This window comes from Lates calcarifer, linkage group LG1 (assembly GCF_001640805.2).
Source record: "Lates calcarifer isolate ASB-BC8 linkage group LG1, TLL_Latcal_v3, whole genome shotgun sequence".
NCBI classification, from domain to species: domain Eukaryota; kingdom Metazoa; phylum Chordata; class Actinopteri; family Centropomidae; genus Lates; species Lates calcarifer.
In genome coordinates this window covers 497,718-519,230 of record NC_066833.1, presented here as the reverse complement: position 1 = coordinate 519,230, position 21,513 = coordinate 497,718, and the positions used below count along the sequence as shown (strand labels likewise).

Here is a 21,513-nt window from a genome sequence, read left to right as displayed (position 1 = left end):
CAATATGTTTTGCTACTTTTGTAGTAACTAAAATCTTGAATGTTTACAGAGTGGCACAGTGTTGCTACTTTCATTTACTTTCACCATTGTAGTTAATGAGAAGGTCATACCTTACCTGATTTCCATGACACAAATTTATATCATGTTTTGAAGTCAAAGCCTTTAAACTTCCTGCATTGCTGTAGTAACTGGTGAATGAGTAGCCTAGTTACCAAACGTCACAGGGTAAATTCTGGGTTGGGCAGGACTGACTGCTCTGCTTGCACAGTGGTTGATAGGCCACCAGAGGGCTGTCTGGAGTGCCATTACATAAGCTGTTTGTAGAATGACTCAATGCCTATGAGAAAATCAAGTCCCTGGAATATTCCTACTATGGTCCTGAGGGACTCACATTCCAATATAATTTCTAGAAAATAGAAACCTTTATGTTGTACTTGGCAGTGGCAATATTCCCACAGTAGAAATATGAATAACCATTGGATGAGCCACACATCCATGTTGTATGTTCATATATATATATATATATATATATATATATATATATATATTATATATATATATATATAACTAACTTTTTTAAGGAGAAATCCCTTTGGTTTTTTTGTAGAGGGAACCAGGATGATGCTAACTTTGTGGGCTAGCCTCCAAAAATACATTATCCCTACACCACTCCATAAAACCCCAGCGCATACACTGCTTGGCTCCCTTTAGAGCTCAGCAACTTGTAAAAGGGGGCCAGCTGGGTCTGGGTCTATTTTGTACATGCCCTGCCTTCTAACAGGCTTCGCTATTGGTTGATATCGAAGGTGAAGGCTGCTAGGGATTGATGTACTCCCAGCTGGACCCTAGCCCTAACCCCTAAAAGCAAACAATTGCCTGGATAAGAGAAAATATCAAAATAGGAGCCTAGTCCCACAGCTTGTGCATTACCTGCCTAAGGGTCCTGAGGACACATACGTACAACATTAGGCATACGTACAACCTCGATGGTGTCTACCCCCTCAGACAGTGCTCCAAGCACAGAGCAAGCGCAGAGACAATGGCCTTATGAACAACCTTATGCTTGAACATGGTATTTGTTATGGCCAATACGTGATTAGCACAGAAATCCAGTAACAAGGCACAGCTCAGGTTGACATCAGGCAGGCCATTCCACCCGGTCAAGCCCCTCCAGGTTTTTCCAGCATCACCCATGAGAGTGTTAGAGTTGTTCAGTAGAGTCCCCAGGCAGAGCCCTCTCCAGCATACCACCCAGAGACTCCAAGATGGCCAGGTACCCTGACCTGCTGTTTGATATATAAGCACACACAACAGCCAGAGCCTTCCCCTCAGTGACCCGTAGTTGCATAGAGGTGACCCTCTCATTCCCAGAGAGAACTCAACACAGCAGCACTCAGCAAGGGACTTGTGAATATTCTGCCTCTAATCCTGGAAAAAGAGAGAGTCTAGCCCCTCTCCAAGAGTTTGGTTCCAGAAGCAGTGCAATGCATAGAGGTGAGCACAACTCTATCTAGGTTCCCTCCCTGCCTGAGAGGTGACAATCCATGTCTCCAGAATCAGTCAGTGACACCAGGTGTCTGTGTGTCAGGGTCCCCGCCTTTGTCTGACATCCAGCCTGCAAGACTCCCAACATAAATGAGTGGCTATCAGAGTTACCATAGCCTTTCTGTAAGCTCCAACCAGTCTGACCATTCTCCTCTCATCAGCAAAGTGTTTCACTTCACAGAACTGCTGCTCACTGGATGTTTTTTGTTTTTGGCACCATTCTGAGTAAACTCTAGGGACTGTTGTGTGTGAAAATTTCAGGAACACCAGCCCGTCTGGCACCAACAATCATGCCACTGTCACTGAGATCTGCATGAGTTTTTGATTGGATGATTGCATGAGTAAGCAAGTGTATATCTGTTCCTAATAAAGTGCTCAGTGAGTGTATGCACCAAGGCACTTAAAATTTTAATAGGAGCATCTATTCTATATGGAGTACCCACTGCGTGAGTATGAAGTCTCTACTATGTATTGTTCTTGAAAATCAGCCTCCACCTATTTAAGATAATCAGCTCATTTCTCATACCAACATATTTGTTTTGGCATGCTACATACCTGGTATCAGTTTGAACTTATTAGCTGGAAGTGTTAAGGAGTTTCTACTTTATATTGTTCTTAAGTTATCATGTTCACTAGAATGTGTCTACAGAGTCACACAGGGACAGAGTCAGTGTTAAAGATGATGAATGAGAGTAATATTGAAAACACAACCACAAAGCCAATTTTTAAAACTTTTTATTTTTTCACTCTATACAGAAGGATGTGAAGTTTGTGGACAAAAGAAACAATCCACGTCGTCTTTTTCATGATAAACAAATAAGCTCCAGGAATTTGCTTAAATAAGCCAAATTATATACAAATCAAACCTGCCAAGCCATTTCTAAATACACAATGTGTTCCTCAACCAGTACATGATTCACCCATGAGTTGCTGAACATGGTAAAGGTTATAAAAATGCAGATCTGCAATGTGTACAAATCATCTAAAGGCACATAACCAAGGGCAAAACATGATCATACAAATCTTTGTTTTACATTTGAATAATTACATTCCCTGATGCAAGTACGTTAAGGTGCTATAATGCAGATCAAGAGAGAAGAAAATTAAGTCAAGGCTCTAACATAAGGGAATGATGTCAAACCTAAAAAACCTGATGATCTAATTTTCACCCATTTTGTGGTGGAACGTTCCAGACTTTTAAGACTGTGATGTGCACTGATCGGCGCATTAGCACACAATTGCATGGCCTGTTCTGAAGTGTTTCTGTCTGAAAACCATTAAATGTGGCATGTGGAGGTGTGTAATCATCCTGTTGGCTAGATAGTAATGACTAAATGTGGATTCCTGGCTGCACAAAATTCTTGGTAAGAGCAATTTACACCAGTGTTAAGATAAAAAATCTCAGTCTTGTCCTGTTCTGATTACAGGGTGTGAATGTTGGCTTGAAGGCAACCAAAAGGTGTGCAGAAGACACTGAGAAAGCTTCAAAACTTTCAGTACTAACTATTTTATTTATACAGAGCAAATTAACTTGGCATATACTGGTTGTATTAACTAAACCAGATGGCACTCATTGCAGTTACACAGAAGTCTAATTCAGCCAGTATCCATTCAACAGAGAGAGATCCACAATTTGGACTTGTTTCCAAAAGGGTTATGAGTGTTTTTAAAAACTCCCAGGCCCAGACATTACAGTCACCATTCTGTTTCCATATTCATGTGTTAAAGACATAGTAAGAAAGTGCATTCAGTACCAGGATGCAGCCCTGCCTGCCAGTCTCAAGGCAGGAAGAAGTATACGCAAAACTAAAAAAGTTCTACCAGCACAGTCAACTCTATTGTTATCAACAAGTGAAAAGATTAGGGCTAAACTTATATTATAATAAGTTTAAATCACCACAGCTGGGCTGAACACAAAGGCTAATTTCAAGTCCCAGGTGGTTGGCAATAAATAAAAGTGTAATTTTTTTTTTTTAAAGAAAAGTGCTTTTGCTCAGTCTATCACACTCAAGCTGCTTCCACACATGCACTGCACATGCACTGTATGTGAGAATGCAAATGTCTGATGTCAAATGTCAGTTGGACCAGACATTAAACAGAATATACCCTACCAGCTCTCTAGTATAAAGTTTATACAGTGTTCCATTGTTGATAACATTTCTTTCATGCCTCCTGCATGCTCTTCCTAGGTTCCTTTCCTAAACCAAACTGAGTATTTCTCGTAGGTGAGAATACATCTGACACAGACAATCTCCTGTTTTGTGCTACATGTATGAAAGGGCAACTCTGGACAATGTACGGACCTGATTCTCTGTTATGATGTGTCTTTTGGATGAGTAAATAGACAACTGCCAACATGTATCAACCTAAGGTGAAAAGAAAATCATTTACTGTGAGTTCAACTTCTTAATTCTTGTATCAACTGCTGCAGTGGATATTCATTTATTTTAGACAATGGAGGAACACATTTCACTTCACCAATGGTAAATTTTAGAGAATGAAAGAGTCACAGAAGCTAACAGAACTCAGTACAGTATATAGCTGGCAATGAATATTTCCAGTTATCATAAATACTTTTTATTATATTTTATTATTTCCCTGTAGCTGCTATCTTGAGTTTGATCACAGTCTAAATGGCACAAAATTATGTTCAATTAAGTTAAGATGGGTCAAAGCCTCTCCGTCTATGCTTGTTGGGGGTAGCAGCTGTAACAGCAAGAGGTCGGCTTGTGCTTTGGCCAGGACTAACTTTCCTGCTATCAGCAGCAGAGCTTGATTTTTAGAGTGAATGTTTGTCAATCTGTGGCTTTAGAGGGATTCATAGCACCCGTTGGAAAGTTTTTATTGCACCTATAGGTGCACAAGTTGGTGATACTTCTTCAGTCACTCAGTCAGCCAAAAAATGTTTTAGCTAAAAAAAAAGTAACATAAAAGTATGTGAGCTAGAGGCACTGAACATAGTTCAAAGTCCCTACACTGCATTACTAATGAATTCAAGCCAGCTTCTTTTGGGTGTGGAGTGACTGAGCAAGTACTGCAAGAACTCTGTTCTCCCACTCTCTAAAAAATCATACAGCTTTCATACAGCTCATTCCAGCTTTTTGGATGTATATTAAGATCCTTTGAATAAATTAAAAAATCTATACTTGATGGCTAAGTCATAGTTGTTTTTCTTTTTGAAAAGTAAAAAAAAAATTAACATACTTTCTCTGGCACTGTACATTATAAATGTGCAACCTACATTTATTTAGCTGCAAACTAACATTACTAACGTAAGTGTGAGTTGCAACTTTGACTTGACTTACTGTTTCACATAATCAATGCATTTGTGAAGTATATACAACTCATGAAACACATTGTATCTACTATAGCCCAACTGTGATAGATCCGGTCATTTGATTTAAATGAACTGAAATTGTGAGTGTGAGTGATAAATTCACTGTGATGCTGGCAAACAGGAGATAAATGCAAGCACAGACATACATACAAAGACACACCCATGTGCTCACCCCTGCAAACCTGTATATACATGCACACACACACAGGGCCAGGACAACCCTTAAATGATCTGCTAAACAGAAGTGTTGGCCCATGATTCTGTTTGTGAGAACAGATTTAACAAAGTCTCTCACAGGATATGAGCTGGAACCAGAATGAGAGAGAGAGAGCATAACACCAGACAAAAAGAGTTGTTACATATTCAGTTCCCTCAAACTGTCTTCTACACCATTTCTTATGTGGTTAAAGTGACTGCAAAATCAACCCGAAAGAGCAAATTTCTCTTTCACTTCCCCCTCTTCCCTCACAGAAACCTGCCAACTTGGCTTGAAGTTGGTTAATAACTGCATTCAACTCTACAGAGAGTCAGTTTTGATCCAAAGAGAGTGAGGTTTGTTGGCTAATGAGAGAGGATCCTAACCCTGGGATTCTTGTTCACTGGGCGTCCATTTTAACCTGTTTCAAAACAACTTGTTTTATTAGGCCATCTGCACTCAATAAGGCCAGCTGGAAAAACGCAGCGGCATTATGTAGCGTTCATAACAGTGAGCCTACTGCGCCTCTCCATCCCCTCACACCACAGCAGACTGACACAGTCCTTGTCTGCAACTTCTTTTTTTTTTCTTATGCATTCTTCTATCTTTTTGTCTTGGGAGGTTATCCTTATGTCTGAACAACAGACATTTTTTTCTACAATTAACTTCTTAAAATATCCTCAACAAAGCAGCATAAAGTTCTGTCCCGGACAACAATAGTGTCTCCAGCTCTGAGCCCACTCAGGATTCTCTGGATTGATTCCAGCCAGTGTTCACTGCAGTCAGCTGCCACAGTACATCTTGTTTTTTTTATGATGCGCTATTGATCCCTGAAGCGGGAATTTGTCCTTTTTTACTCCTCTTTCCCACAGTACCGCAGTCTTTAAGACTGTGCTGTACAGTATTTCAACATGCAGCAGGTGTAGTACAAGACCTAGCACATGTTGCAATATCGCCATAGGAATGCTGTTACAAGAGCAGATTACATAATCCAAAAAAATATCACTAAACACCCACTTTTTAAGAATGATTTTAATCTAAATGGGTAGACACCCATTTTTGCAGATTAATCCAGGGGTGTATTAACCAGCTAACAGCTTTATTCATAACCAAAAGAAAACACAACTAGAATTCTTCACCTTAAAGACTAGTTTGCTAGTTTAGTAAAGCTGGCACTACTGGCCCCTTAAATATTTAAATGTATTCTGGTTTGGTCTAAAGAATCTCCAAATTGCACTGTTATGTAGTCATGTCTGCTCCGTGCAAAGATGGGTGACAAATTAAAGTAAAAAAACAACATTAATTGTCTTAGTAAGCCATCAGAAGCCTCCAGAGTGGAAGTTCCTTTTTGACACTGCGATTACTATATGCCAAACAACCTTAAGTCAAGGTTTTCTCATTAGCTTTTTCAAAGGTTTCATCTAACAGTCTTCAGTGTAATATGGAACCAACTCCAAAAAGTGTTGAGAGCCAGTGCCATGTAGCTCAAACCTTAAATATCTGGACAGTTACACATGTTTTGTTCCTCAGGCTCTGTGCTCCAACATGCTCAATTTAAAATAAAATTACTTGTGAACCTCTACACGTGTCTCAAAAGTGTTATATCTCCCACACAGTTTATTTTTCTGTAATATTTTGACAGATCATAATGACCCCTCTCTCCCTTTAAAAAATATCCTTGATTTTTGTCTGGCAGTGGTAAGGTGTTGAATGGTCTGGGGTAAGCACTGACTCCTTGAAGACTCTAGCTAGCTAGCAGCTGGCCGACAATGAAAAGTGAGGTCAAATGGGATGCTTCTGGTGGTTCCCATTAAGCTAGCAACTTGATCTTAAGCTGGGGACAGGATTCTCATCATCCTCCCCTAGCATCCATGCTCCTTGACAGAGATTCTCCAAGTGTCTGCAGATCTGCCAAACTCTAGTCAAAAATATCCTATCCAATGCCCATGCTGTCCTGAAGAGCTGCCATATCTGACAACACCTGGATGGGAACGAAGGATAAATGGCTAACACCCACTTAACAGCTGGAAACAGGATGTGGAACATCTCATCACATCTCATCCCTCCCTGGGAGCAGGTGTGGATTGTTTTGAATATTAATGTAGCAGATAGATGTGCGAACACAGTCTGTCTAGACAGGGAGGTTTTGGTGACAGGCCAACAGACAACAGCTTGTGTAGTGTTTGTCCTCTAGATAAGTTTAAATGTAAAAGCTCTTAGCTCCCATCCAGATCATTGGAAACTTTGATGCAAAGCTGTAGTGTGCCAACTTTACCTTTAATACTTAACTTTGTTAACACTTTCTCATTATATTTTGCCACTTGCACGGTGTTTCTGAAAAAGTTGGATTGCCAACGTTTAGAACAACAGTATTAACAAATAGAATATATACCACCCCAAGAGATTTTTTTTTTTTCAAAATTTTGTGATCAAAAACTTGTTCTTATTTATGGCCCCTACTTGGTCACCTTGTATTTGAAAATCAGTTTAGTTGGAATGTGGGGGAATAAAATGAAATTACCAACAAAAATAAGATGTTTGCCGATTAATCTATGTTCTCAACAACTCTGAGGGCCTGCCTGATGCTGCTGGACCCTCACCAGAAGCTTGCAGATATCACAATTTCTACGTTGGTATATGTGGCCCATTTGCTATCTTTCAGTGGGTTTTCAGAATAATGACAGAACTAGACTACAATATAAAATCCAAAATTCCACCACAATATCAGTACACGTAGTGCAGTTGTATGACACCACATTAAAATATATATAGACTACATCTAAAGGGTTAGACTGTAAGACTCCCTGATCACTGCTGGACATTGCTGGCCTCACATGCCTATGTGACACTACAGCTCAAACTCTATCTTAGAATCATGCATTACACCATAAGCATTGTATTCAAATTAATTCAATGAATAACTTGTTTGTATGAATTCTATTGCACTTGACTTTTTGAAAAAGTGACGGCGCTATGAGCTATAAAGAATTAGTAAATTATTTGCTGACCATTTGTAAAGAGATCAGTTACTATTTTTGATCCCTTTATAAAGGGTTCCTTATTAAACTTTATTGGGTACCTTAAGTGGTACCAACATTTGTAATCACAATGTGTATGTCCTTGCAAAACACCTTGTATAGATATTACATGATCATCAGATAATATATATGTATGTAACATGTGGACATGGAGTTGAAGTCTGTATGTGCACCAATTACAAAAAAGTAGCACTAGTAAAGTCTTGGCCCATTGATTAGTTGTGATCAGTTGTGTATCATAATCAGGATCATTGTAGCTCTGGTTAATAAATCAATGTTACCTGTGTCTACACTTTGATACCCAAAATATGCTGTAATAAGACTTGGAAATTTAGCTGGTGTGAGCTTTACCCAGTCTTGTGTTAGTTATGAGTGCAGAAATATGTCAGCAGTTCCCTTCAGGGATGGCAAAAAAAGCAGCAAAGGAGTAGCACAAATGATATCAATAGTCTCCTTCAAGAAACTGCAGGGAGAGCAAAGCTATGGGTCTTTCTTGAGACACAGTTCAAAGCCTCATTTAAGCCAGAATGAAGGCACAGCAGCCAGTTATACAAAAAGTAATACATTCCACAATATTTCAGATGTGCAACTTTTTCTTTGTAAAAGGAGAACAAAAAACATCCAGCTGTGTTGTATCTTATTCCTGTGCATCAGTTGGCAGTTGTACTGCAGATTTGACTGTGTCCTTTATGATAACTTGTTGTTAGTAGACAAATGTAATGAACAGGTTCTGCTGAGGCTCTGTAGCCCGTTCATTGGGGTCAATAGAGTCATTGAGGGTAGCAGAGGATGGCAGAACAAAGGGAATGGCCAGGTGGGGAAAGTGCTGGGAGAGGGTGGGAGCAGGTGGTCCCACAACACTATATGCCTTCAGGGCAGAGAGCCCATTGAGCACTGCTACATCCAGGATGGTCATGTGTAAGGAGGAAGAGAGGTCAAAGGAGAGGGCCTCTAACTCCACTGCGACCCCTCCTGCAGGTAAGATTGTAATTTCCTGTTTGGGGTAGGGTGCTTCTGGTACTGAACTGTGGATCCTGAGGGTCTGTAGACCTAGCAAAGCAAGGTATTGACTATCCATTGGTTTTACTCCACAAAAAGACAGCTGTAAATGGCCAATCATGCTCCTGTTCAGCAACTCCTCCAGGACCCAGAGCTCCTTTACCCATACAGTGAGTTGTCCAGGATCTCTGAGCCCAGCAAGGGGCAGAGCTGAGCGCAAAACAGTGTGGCATCTGCACAGCGAGTTGGCCAGAGCCTCGTCACAGTCCCGCACAGGCGTAGGGCAGCTGCAGTTCCGCAAGTAGTAGCCTGGTGCGCCACCGTCAAACAACAATGTGGTATTGACCAGCAGAGAAGTTTCAGATGTGGGGGCAGAGTCTGTCGTCTGGGTGATGGGAGTCAGGAAGAACCACAATGACCATAGCAACAGGGCAGAGGAGACTGTGTTTGGAGACATCTCCATAGAGATCAAATGGACTACATCCTCACCAAGTGACCAGAACAGAGATGGACAAAGCTGTGAACAGATAGGAGAAGTGAAGTTATCATGTGAATATACAAGAAATTATTGCTATATAGACATATTGTCATATAGACAGACAGCAGTCCAAGTACTAATAGTGACAACAGAATTGAGAATTTAGATTATGGTACTAACTCTCAGCAAAGGGCAAAGCTCAGCAGCCTCAGAGACTTACTCACCCCTCTATGACTCACTGTAGAACTTCACTAAAAGCACATGACACACAAAGAAATTCTCTCTCTCACTCTGTGCCCTGTAGTAACCTGTATCTGCTTTGCGTCTGTTTTCTTACAACATGTGGAGGCCAGCTTAAGACCAACAGTGAAATGAATTCAGCTCTTTATTTCCATTCCAGCCTCTCTCTCTCTCTCTCTCTTTCTCTCTCTCTCTCTCTCTCTCTCTCTCTCTCTCACACACACACACACACACACATACACACAACACACATGATTTGAGCCACTTATTTCTTGCTCTCCAATTTTACTGAGCAGAGGTCCTTCCAGGCCCCAGGCTACTGCGGATGGCGTACAGCTGCTTATAAAAGTTCCTGTGCTGTGCTGTGGTGAAAAAGGCAGTGGCCTGCCACATTAAATGTTCAGGAATAATGAAACACTGGTCTCTTTATTTCCTCATCCAGGAACGGTGGAAAAGTGGACTAAATAAGTGGTTGTGACTTCTAGAGTCAAGTTTTCCCCCTGTCTTCTTTTTCTTGAAGGAGAAAAAGGAGTAATGTTGACTCTAATAATAGGTCTGGAAATGTGATGCATTTAGTACCATAGACACAATGTTTACATTTTAGGTCAAACTGGCACTGGCTTCTTACACTTTACAGTTAAATTAAATCGTAACAGGTTCAGAGTCTATGATTTAGTTGGTGGTACATTATCATACCTTTGATTTTCTACAGTGCCTTTAGGTAATAAGTATTTTCAGTGAAGCAGTCTGATATGGCAGAGGTGCACCTTTCACCAAAAGAAAAAAAAAAGTGCAAAGCATCTATTCCGACTGGACTAGGTTTTGGGATGTGGTTGATAAACACAATTTGAGTGAGCTATAATTAACACAGATTTACTTTGATCTGGATTCCCTTTCACCTGTCTATAGTTATGAAGAGATAAAAATGGTGACAAACTGAGGCTGTTGTGATGGTATATGTTTGGAATAATCAATTAAACACATTAGATTTTTGATGTATTATCATTATTATTAGTGTTACTTAGTGTCTACTATTACTGTTAATATAGTGGCATTTTGTTAAGTACACTGAAACCAATTTAATATGTGGCCAAATGAAATGCACTACTACACAACTGGCATTACAAAAACCCAAAAACAAACAAACAAACAAAAAAGATGAGACCATACCACATATTGCATTCAATTTGTGGTGTGATGTAGCAACATGTGAAATGTATTTAGGTGCATTTATATGCTTTGTGAGATAAATAGCAGTTTTATGCACATTTTATTCTATTCAAGAGGCCTTTGCACATTCTCCAGAAGACACTTCCCCTTTCTCTACAGCCTGTTTTTACTTGTCACACGGGATGTTATTTATAGAAATGTTCCCTGACTTTATTCCAGATTTCAGTGTAATATCTTTTCCCAGATTCTGATAGGAAAAAAATGTATGAACGTATGAAGTATGCAGAATGCCCACAGTGGAGGATCAAAATAAACTATAGCTTCAAATTTTGATCTGGATAATGAAGCAAACCACTGAAATCAAAATTCTAATAGCTTCATAGTAGGCCATAATGTAAATGTATTCTCACTGATTAATCATTCTCATGTCGGGTCTTATCATTCTTAAGAGTTCATTTTTTTTGCATCTTTTGTTTTAATTTGATATTTTTTCAGATTTATTACTCATCAGAATCAGAATGCTGTCTTTTGATTTCAGTTCAGCATTCAATGCAATCTCCCAAATCAATCTGAAAACTTAGCACACTGGGCTTGAGTACCACACATAGACCACACATGCAGTTCTCAACATAGGGAAACTTTGTGGAGTACACCACAATAGTTTCTAGTTTATGGACTACACCACCATCACTATCTGGATTACAAACAATGATGAAAATTCAGAAGGAAACCAAGATTGTTGCAGAGTGGTGCACAGAGAACAACCTGCTGTTCAATGTCAAAAAACCAAGGAGCTAAAAAAGGGAGGCAAAGACACATACCCCAGTGTACATCAGTGGAGCTAAGGTGAAGCAGGTGAACAGTTTTAGTGCTCCTGGGGAATCAAAATCACAGAGAAGCTGTCATGGTCATCACATAATTCCACCCTGTTAATCAAAGCTCAGAAATAACTGTACTTAACAGGAAAGGCTAAATAACTGGAATCAGCACAAACTGGTATGGGATGTGCACAGCCCAGGACATGGTTAGTAGCCATCTACTAAGCCAGAGCCCCAATACAATACTAAAAGACTATACTTACTCCAGCCACAACCTGTGGCTCCACACTTGACTTGATGATTTATTATTTATTAATTCATTAATATAACTTTTGTTAATATTACTTTTGTTTCTTGTGAGTAGCATAAAGGGACTACATCTATAATTGCAGTAAATGCAGATACCTAATTAGTGCAGTATTGTAATGGAGGAAAGTATGTAAATACATGTCAAGGTAGGCATGGATACATTTTGCAGTGCATTTTGAATCTTCTGTATTATACAGCTTTAGTGCTGAACTTGAACATACAACTTGATTTCGATAAGAGAGCTTGTTAAAAAAAAAAGTAAAAGTGGATGTTAAGGGGTTACACTATGATTTTGCATGAAAGTCCCATTTCTAGTATCATGACTTGGCTGCTATAAATAAATGTGACTTCACTGTGGTTGGTTTACAGTAGCAGCTGCCCTCCATGCACACAGCCTGTCCTCTCCATCCTCCGCTGTCTTACCTCACTGCTAATATTAGTCATTGTCTTTCCAGCTGTTCTCAGCTTCTGTCTCTCCCACACAATGTATCAGTCACTTTCTCTCTCTCTACATCTGTCTGTCCTTGGTCTCTCTACCACTCCCTTTTCATTGCCCTCCCTCTCCTCTTTTTCTCTCTTTTACTTTTCTTTCCTCCATCTCCACCTCTGTAATCCCTGCAACAAACTCCAGCTGCAGGACCGGATGCTGGGAGGGAGGGCTGAACAAAGCAGAAAACATATTCTGTGATTCTCAAATGACAATGTGGAGTTAATATTATTTATTTTGCCTGTCATAATTTGAATTTTATCAACTATTTTAACTATTTTATTAACTAGTTACATTGGAAAAATAGTGTTTCTTGAATAAGTGTTATTAATGTTTTCACATGATTCTGATCCTGTGTGTATGTGAAAGCAAGAGTTTGTGAAAAGACAGACAGAAAATGACAAAGTGACAAAAAATAAAATAAGGGTTAAATGGGGTGAAATTGTTTGTTTGTGAGTGTTTTGTATGTGTGTGAGAGTGAGAGCATGAGGTGGCTGCTGCTCCACATGGCTCCAAATTGTTAAAGGAGAGGCTAGACACATTCCTCTGACATCATTCTCCACCGCAAGCACCCGCCCTAATATTCTCTTCCTCTCTCTACCTCTCTTTCTCAGTCGCAGCGCCACTCTTCCTCCATATCACCCAACTCTTTTCAGTGTCTCCCCCTCCCCTCCTTCTCTTTCAGCAGCTGCAGCTCCACACACATCTACAGAGACACAACTGAATGGGTGTCACGCCAAAAACACCAAACATGCATAGATTTTTTTTTCCTATATCCCAAATGTTCTGATGCAATACTTATTACATTATACTATTACAGGATAATATGGTTGACTAATTTATGAATGAAATTTAGTCACATTTAGAAATAGGTCACCTTAAAAAAACTAAGCCTGGTGTCCTTGTGACAGTGGGCTACACTATGTGCTCATGTGACCCTTAAACTCTGATAAACCTTGTGGTCTTGTCCTACTTCCCATGTTAATTGTCTATAAAACATCTAATGACACAGATCACATCTAATTTGGTAAAAGTACTTTGCTCAAAGGATAAGGTTGGTGTTATTCAGTGTTTTTCTTCTTGTCAGTAAAAGATTTAATTTCAGCCTATTGGCAACTACTGAAAGAGTAAATCATAAAAAAAAAAAAAAAAAAACATTTTAGTCATGCTATTTTTTGGGCTTCTAAGTAAGCTTAGAAGATCAATAGTGCTATTGAGTTTGTTAATTAAGTACAGAGCTTGGAAACAGGGAAACAGGGTGAAACAGCTAGCATGGCTGATTCCAGAGATCCCACCAGCATCTCTAAGCTTACTTATACACATATTGTGTCTGATTTACTTAAACCATACATAAAAAGAGCGATTAAAGCATCAGTGGGTGGATTTAAGAGGAGTTACATGCTGGAACTATTTCTTGGTTGCCAGTCAACCAACCACATAGCCAGAGATGCAGCACAGAGGTACGGGATGGATGGATAAATTAATGCAGTAACACCACCCGCCATCAGTGGACTGAGGGTTATATAGTTTTTTCTCTCCAATATTGTGTGTAATGTCCTACAATATTTAGCCAGCACTGAACCATAAGATTTGGGTGTGTTCAATCGCCACATCCACTTCTGCAACCATATTCCCATGGCTATGCCCCCCGCCCCCCAATACCACAAATCATTTTTAATGCCTCTGATCGAGTACAGACTGAAGATGCACATGTGTTTTTCGCTTCGGACAAAGTCAGGCTGCTCTTACTCCCTGCTCTCAATCAAGGTACTCACCACCCAGTTCTAGCCCAGGAGTTAATGCACGTGATAGTGGTCTCAGTTCTTTTAATTTTTAATTCCTTAAACTTGCAATATTATATTTCTTGACCACTTGGGGGCAGTGGAAACAGGTTGTGAGCACAATATTGACATAACATCACCTTTTAAGTTGATATGGTGATCTTAATAGCATAGAGTTGCTTGTTTCATTCAGCAGATATGGAGCAACATTATCATTCATTTAGAGCTATGATTCTGCCTACACACTGAATCCAGGTCTAGCTCATTTGTCACGGCCAGGGATATCTTTCACAGTCAGCACTTTCACATTTTCATTTGATGTCGGGTTATTGTAAAAATGTTGATTATAGACACTAATTACATTTTTCACAAAGGCTGAGTAATTTCCTAAATCTGTATGGGAAATAATGCACTTCAGTACTATTTTTGGTATCCAGATTAATATATATTATTATATAATTTTTTCAGGACATTGTATAGTACTCTATGGTATAGAGGAATATGATATATCATGATATGCAGGTCTCTGATACACATAATACTTGGTACTGGGATCAACTCCTTGTTGGTTTTGGTCTTTTCATGTATTTGTTGACAGCAAGAAAAATACAATACAATACAACAGAATATCACCAGACTTATGTCTTTATGTTCTGAACCTACTTTCACTAAACACATGAAAATAATTATGCTTCATATCAGTGAAGCCGCAGAAACAATGAACAATTCACAGCATTTGTATATAGCAGGTGCTGTTATCAGCAACATATGCTGCCAGTTGTTGTCTGCCATTAAACATGTAAATAAGTGCAAACCGTGTGCAAGAGAATAGCACATGTAATGAACAGTCAACATGTCTCTCTAAGGCTTTCACTTATGCATAAAATCTTTATATACAGTAACATCTGCTGAAAACCTCCCCCTCAAACATTTTTTTTTTTTTTTGCATTAGGACTGCAGGCATGTTATTGTTATTGACTATTGTACAGTAGAATCAAGTTAGCAGGCTGTAAAACAAAACTCCAGAGTCTAACATTGAGCTTATCTCCAGACCGACTCTTGTTAGTTTGGTTGGACAGAATGAGAAACTTGATTTTCTCAAACTATTTTTCCAGGGGATAAGAGAGTGCGGCAGCAGTATTTCAATGAAAAACATGATGTTGATGATTAAAATACATTTAAATATCAAACAAAGAAATGTTATTAGAAGATATTTTTTTAATGTTATTAATATGTATTTTCTTGTTCTTATCAGATACCAAGCAATCCTCTTTTTAAAAGAAACTTTTTGCATAACATCACACTACTTTTTTGTTCATATTGTTGTAATAAGAAATGAAGGAATAACTTGCAATAACTGGAAACTGTAACAATAACATTCAAAAAAATGTCCTAATGTGAAAAGAATCTTATGAAAAATATTCTCAGTATAACAAGAAACTGAGGAGATTAGCTTTTTTTTCTTTCTTTTTCTTTTCAACTTCACACTAGATTAGATTATTTTAATTGAGATAAAGTTGCAGTAGATTAGATTACTTTAGACTATATTATATTACTGAACATTATATTAGATTATTTTGACTAGATCTGTTTATTTTAAATTAGTCTAGTCTTAGATCAGTTGTAAATGTAAATGTAAGTGTCATTCATGGACAGTAATGCAAACTTCCAATTAAATTACGATATAGACTGTGGTTAATGTTTTATTAGGTATAGTTAGGTGTAGGCAAACAAACAAATAAACAATGATTTGGTTCAGAATTCCAACATTATTAAGTCATGGGGATTTCATTGTCACAGTTTCAATAATATTGACTTGGTTAAGGCGACAAGTCCTCTAACCTACATGGAAAACAAACAGCACCTCTCTTACTTCTCTTTACACATACTTTTTATGCCTCTGCACTGGTGACTGGTCATGGTGTTATGTTTTTGGGATGTCCGTCTGTCTGTCCCATTCTTGTGAATGCAATATCTCAGGAACACTTTTTGGGAATTTCATCAAATTTGGCACAAATGTCCACTTGGTCTCAAGATGAACTAATCAAATCTTAGGGTCAATTTGTCCTTCAACTGCACTGAATTGATGCAGTAGCCTGATGTGCACCTCCCTGGAAATTAAACTTCACAATACTGTAAGGCAGACTCCAATTGGTCCACTTGGTAGGCTCGTACATGTCTCAGTGGTTGGACAAGCACCCTCTTGTCTGTCTCACTCACACTTCAATGATCATACACCATCTCCTCCAACATCTTCTGCTTTTTAGTAAGAATTATTATAGTTTTTTCACAAAAATAACTGTTGTTCAACATTTATTAGCTCCAACTCCAACATGAAGTACATGCAGAAACTCAACACAGTGGAATAGAAACCCCATCACCAGCCAGTGTTTTGGCAGTGTAATTGCAGAGTGACACAGACACATCAGTGCACAAGTATAAATGCTCACAATGGCGTAAGCCACTTGCGTAGGTTCTTGTGTGCTGACTCTGCATCATAATTATAAACCAAGCTTTTTTTGGCCTTGCCTCAAGAATTCACATGCTAATTATAACACAATTTCACACAAATATCTATTAGTATAAATGACAAAGTGATGACATTTTATATCCATAAGGTCAAATTCACCGTGACATCATAATGTTCTGCAAAAACATTTTTATTATTACATATTATTCAATGACGTAACTGAGCAACAGAAGGGGAAAATGTGACTATGTGACTATGTGACTAAATGTGAATATTTCCTGCAACTGGACTGGTTGGCAGAGGCACACAATCATGAGGTGGTAATTCTGGCATTGTTAATTTTCCTATCAGGCAATGGAACCATAATAGGTGGTTAGGCGGACAGATTACATCACAACTCAGCTGTCCACAGGTTTTTCTGTGATTTCAGCAGCCACATGTTTCTCTTTTTAATTACAAAATTGAATAATTTCTCACACTAAAAGTATACGCAACTGCAAATTAAGGTCAGTGCGGAGATACCAATTATGGATTAAACATAAAAAACAAAACAAATCAGCAGTCTGTAAGTGTCTTCACAATCTAGAAACTGACAGAAGAGGCCCACCATATGACAACACATGTGTATGTGAGTGTGGCGTACTTACACGGACAGCTCAGTGCTGCTTATGGTGGCATGCTGCTGCAGTCTGGCTCCAGGCTGGTCTATTCAGTTTCCTCATGCGGTGAGAGCAGTAGCAGCTTCCACAGCTGTCTGCAGGTTGACTGGAAAACCTCATCTGTTTGTCTGAAAGCACATAACACACACAGACAGAGAGAGAGAGAGGGAGAGAGAGAGAGAGAGAGAGAGGGAGGGAAAAACTGTCAGAATTGAGGGAGAGAGGGAGGGAAAGAGAAGGAAGGGAGAGAAAAGCACAGAGGTCTTACTTTCTGGACACTGGACAGATACATTTCTCTTCTGATGTGACAGCATGGCAGACTCAAACACTCTGTCCATTTTCTTTGCTTTCTTCTCATCTTTTTTCCCATTCCTTCACTCCCCAGCCCCTCTCTCCTCCTATTTTGGGATCCACCTCTCATTTTACAAGGCAGTAATTTTTTCCCCCCACTGACTTGCTGTGTGTGCTTCCATCTTGTGGCTCAAAATATTACTACAACAGGCTAATCATTTCGGTAACATAAACCACTTAGGTTGTAGTATATCTTGGGAGCTGTGTGTGTATTTGAAGGCTGTAATGATCAGTTTAGTAGTTAATGTCAATGACAATGACAATGAAAACAACTTTGTCCCAAAAGTGTGATTTATTTTATTTATGTCTGTGAAGGTTCTCAGTCATCCAGGTTATGGTAGTTTTAAGTGCTGAAGTTGAAGGCAACTGGACTTCTTTTAGGTTCTTGAAGACGTTTCACCTCTCATCCAAAAGGCTTCTTCAGTTCTGAAAACTGGTTGGAGAGAGGGGTTTTGCCAGGTCTGAACAAACTAACTGGGCCCTCACAGACATCAGCCACAGACATCAACCGGTGAGGAACGGGAGAGAAGACATGACAACATCGGCATACCTTATGTGGGAGGACTGTCGGAGATATTTAAAAGAATTTTCTCCAAACATAGGACCCATCCCAAGGACAAGACTCCCAAGCACAAGTTGACTAACCTTGTGTACGCTGTACAATGGAGGGAGAAATGCTCAGACTTGTACATAGGTGAAACCAAACAACCACCCCATAAGCGCATGGCACAACACAGGAGAGCCAGCCCATCTGGGCAAGACTCAGCGATTCATTTACAACTGAAGGAGAAGGGACACTCATTTGATGACAACCAGGTCCACATTTTGGAAAGAGAGGACAGATGGTTTGAGAGAGGAGTAAAAAAGGCCATCTATGTCCACTTGGAACGTCTGTCTCTGAACAGAGGCGGTGGCTTACCACACCAACTTTCAGCCACCTATAATGCAGTCCTGAGATCCTTACCCACGCGATTTAACCCCCATTCACACCTTGAGACATGACCATAATGACTCACATGATGTCAGGGTGGGGCAATGGGCCACTAACGAGTTACACCTTGTGACTTGTATATTTTATTTATGTTTTTTTTTTTAATGCTGCAATAGACAACTTGCCTTGTGATACTGGCAATCTGTCCAGGGTGTACCCCGTTTGTTCCACCAGCCACTTTTACTACCTGAGTAAAACTACTAATAGCTACCGGAAAACAAGAACGTTTTGATTATACAATAGTTCGGAAATACAGCTTTCTAAATTGAGTCCTTTTTTTCAGGAGATTTTGTACCCCATAGCAGCCAGAGTTGTCTAATGAAGGCAAGGCTCATAAAGAACCAATCTAAACGCTGATGGTGTCATTATTCTGTAGCCATTACATTGTGTAATTAATGTTTACTTCATGATAAGTAAAAGCAAAAAAACCCATCTATTGCCAATAATTTTGTTTTGAAAGAGAGGCTTGACCAAATGAGCAGCAAGGTCTAAATGTAGGTTATAATGAAGGATTGTGCATCAAATTTATGGTTAGGCTTAGGATCAGAGCGAAGCGATCAACCAAGCAAAGGTGGGCAACTGCCCTGGGGCCCCAGACCATTAGGACCCCCCTAAAATCCCAGGTTCACTGTGTAATAACCGGTTTGTGTTAAATTGAGGTACTTGAAAATTAAACTGATCCATGCGTGGACATGGTTGTAGACTTTTGTTACAAAACAATTATTAACTTTTGACTACAAGACTTTTAAGACGCCTTTATGCTCAAAGTAGATGGGTGTTGGGAGCAGTAGATTTACATACAGAACAGAGATTCTGGCAAGAGATTAAAAAATGCAACCTCAGCTAACATTTGCTATCACCATTTGCACAATTGTGATAAAGGAATACTATCAAATGCAGGTTTTCCTAGGCACATAAATTTCTTTTGATAATGTGCAAGAGAAAAGAGAACACATTCAATAAAAAATTACAGCTTTGAAGATAGGTGTGTGTGTGTGTTCCATCCTTACTGAAACAGGATATTGTTGCTGTCTATTTAAGACAGGGATTGGGGGTTAAGAGGTAACAGTGTGAGCTAAGGTCATGCTTAACAACCAGTTCATATTTGCACAGCAACAGCTGTTGTTGGTAGCAACTTAAACAAAAAAAAATAAATAAATAAATAAAATAACCACCAGATCCCAAAAGAGAGGGTGAGCAGAGCAGATGGAAAAGCTGGCTCTTCTTACTCTGAGGCAGTGAGATCACTTCCTGCTGGGTTCCCATGTTGGCGAGGACAGACAAGATGGCAGCCAGAGTGAGCCAGAGCTACACCAGAGTGCTCTGTATTCCCAGAACCATGATGTTGGGTGGAGGCACAGTGCACAGATGGTGCATTACTTATTGAGATATTCATATAAGTCAGACTGTAATTTGTTGTGTAAAGAATGTGACAGACAACAATGTGTCTCCTTCTCTTGCTTTTGCCAGTACAGATAAATACATTTTAATTGTGGTACATGGTTATTCTTACTAAAGTAACTGCCAGATCACAACTCTAAGAGCACGGCAATCAGTTACCACACAGAGCTGTTTAATTCCATTGCCTATGTATGTACTTTTGTTCCCCAGATTTAGATTTGAAGGTAGAATAAGCAGTTCTAATCTAGTACACCTTTTTGCTAGATTCAGTGAATATCTCCTCATGGTCTGCTACCTGTCTGTTGTATGTGTGTGCGAGAAAGTGTGTGAGAATCCAGTGTCATCTACTTTCATTCCTGAAGGAATGCTATAAATTAAACAATGTCTTGATCCATGAAAATCCTGTTTCTATGAATTTTTGATTTTGATTTTTCACTTTTTGGTGACCTAAACTTTTTTTTATTATTGTTACTCTGGATGGTTTATAGCTGACCTTTGTGGCATTTAAGGTGAACTGAACTTGACCTGGTCAAAAAACTGAAAAAATTGGGTTTCTCTAAAAAGTTTTGCCACTTTCCATCAAAGTATTTGAAGTATTTGAATGTACCCCCTCTAATCTTTAATGGCAAAACAGATTTCTGTATACTAACTTTTTTTTTAAAGGGAAATGACAGAATTCATTTTAAAACCCCTTTACTTCTCAGAAATGGCAACAGAGGAAACTGCACATGTATGCACAAACACACACACTCTCTCTCACACACTGTGTTGTCTCTGCCTGAGGCCAGTTGTGGTGTGGTTGAGACAAGCGATTGCAGTTACTGTAAACAAAAAGAAAGAAAATTACATATAAGGCCTTTATTAAATGTGCAACTACCGTTTCAACACCACACATCAGCAATTTTGGCTTTATTCTGGTAGTTTTTTTCAGTACTGAAAGTTTTATTCCTAAATAATTTACATTGATGAGACACTGAAAGTGTATTAAGCAATCAGAAAAACTGTGTGTGCTGTGGTTGAAGGAGGAAGTCATGTTCAGCCAACAGACAGATTAGGTAATCACTTTGTTTCTCTTCCTAAAAAGATTGATATACAGTAACTATAGACAGTCAAAGGCATAGATGTGTTGTGATGTTTAGATATAAAGCATATAAAATGATGTTACTACTCTGACTCATATACAGTGGGGGGAAATAAGTATTCAACACACCAGCAGTTTTTTTCCTTTAAAAACATATTTTCA

General features: G+C 39.1%; 1 protein-coding gene across 1 annotated transcript; it reads right to left on the bottom strand.

Moving 5' to 3' along the window:
- Positions 1 to 2,264: 2,264 nt before the first annotated feature.
- Positions 2,265 to 20,135, bottom strand: LOC108897154 (uncharacterized protein C21orf62). Its single transcript, XM_051072907.1, has 3 exons — positions 20,099 to 20,135; positions 11,825 to 11,877; positions 2,265 to 9,632 (listed from the first exon to the last, which is right to left on the bottom strand). The coding sequence occupies exons 1-3, from the start codon at positions 20,133 to 20,135 to the stop codon at positions 8,820 to 8,822; spliced, it is 903 nt and encodes a 300-aa protein (XP_050928864.1). The 3' UTR covers positions 2,265 to 8,819.
- Between the last annotated feature and the right edge of the window lie 1,378 nt (positions 20,136 to 21,513).

Excerpts from the sequence above, each read along its gene's own strand:
- LOC108897154 (XM_051072907.1), bottom strand. The coding sequence starts at position 20,135 with ATGGGAACCCAGCAGGAAGTGATCTCACTGCCTCAGA. Across the intron at positions 11,878-20,098 it reads AGTGATCTCACTGCCTCAGA|GAGCACTAAAACTGTTCACC; the intron begins GTAAGAAGAGCC and ends TTGATTCCCCAG. Across the intron at positions 9,633-11,824 it reads CTCCACTGATGTACACTGGG|CTTTGTCCATCTCTGTTCTG; the intron begins GTATGTGTCTTT and ends ATCTGTTCACAG.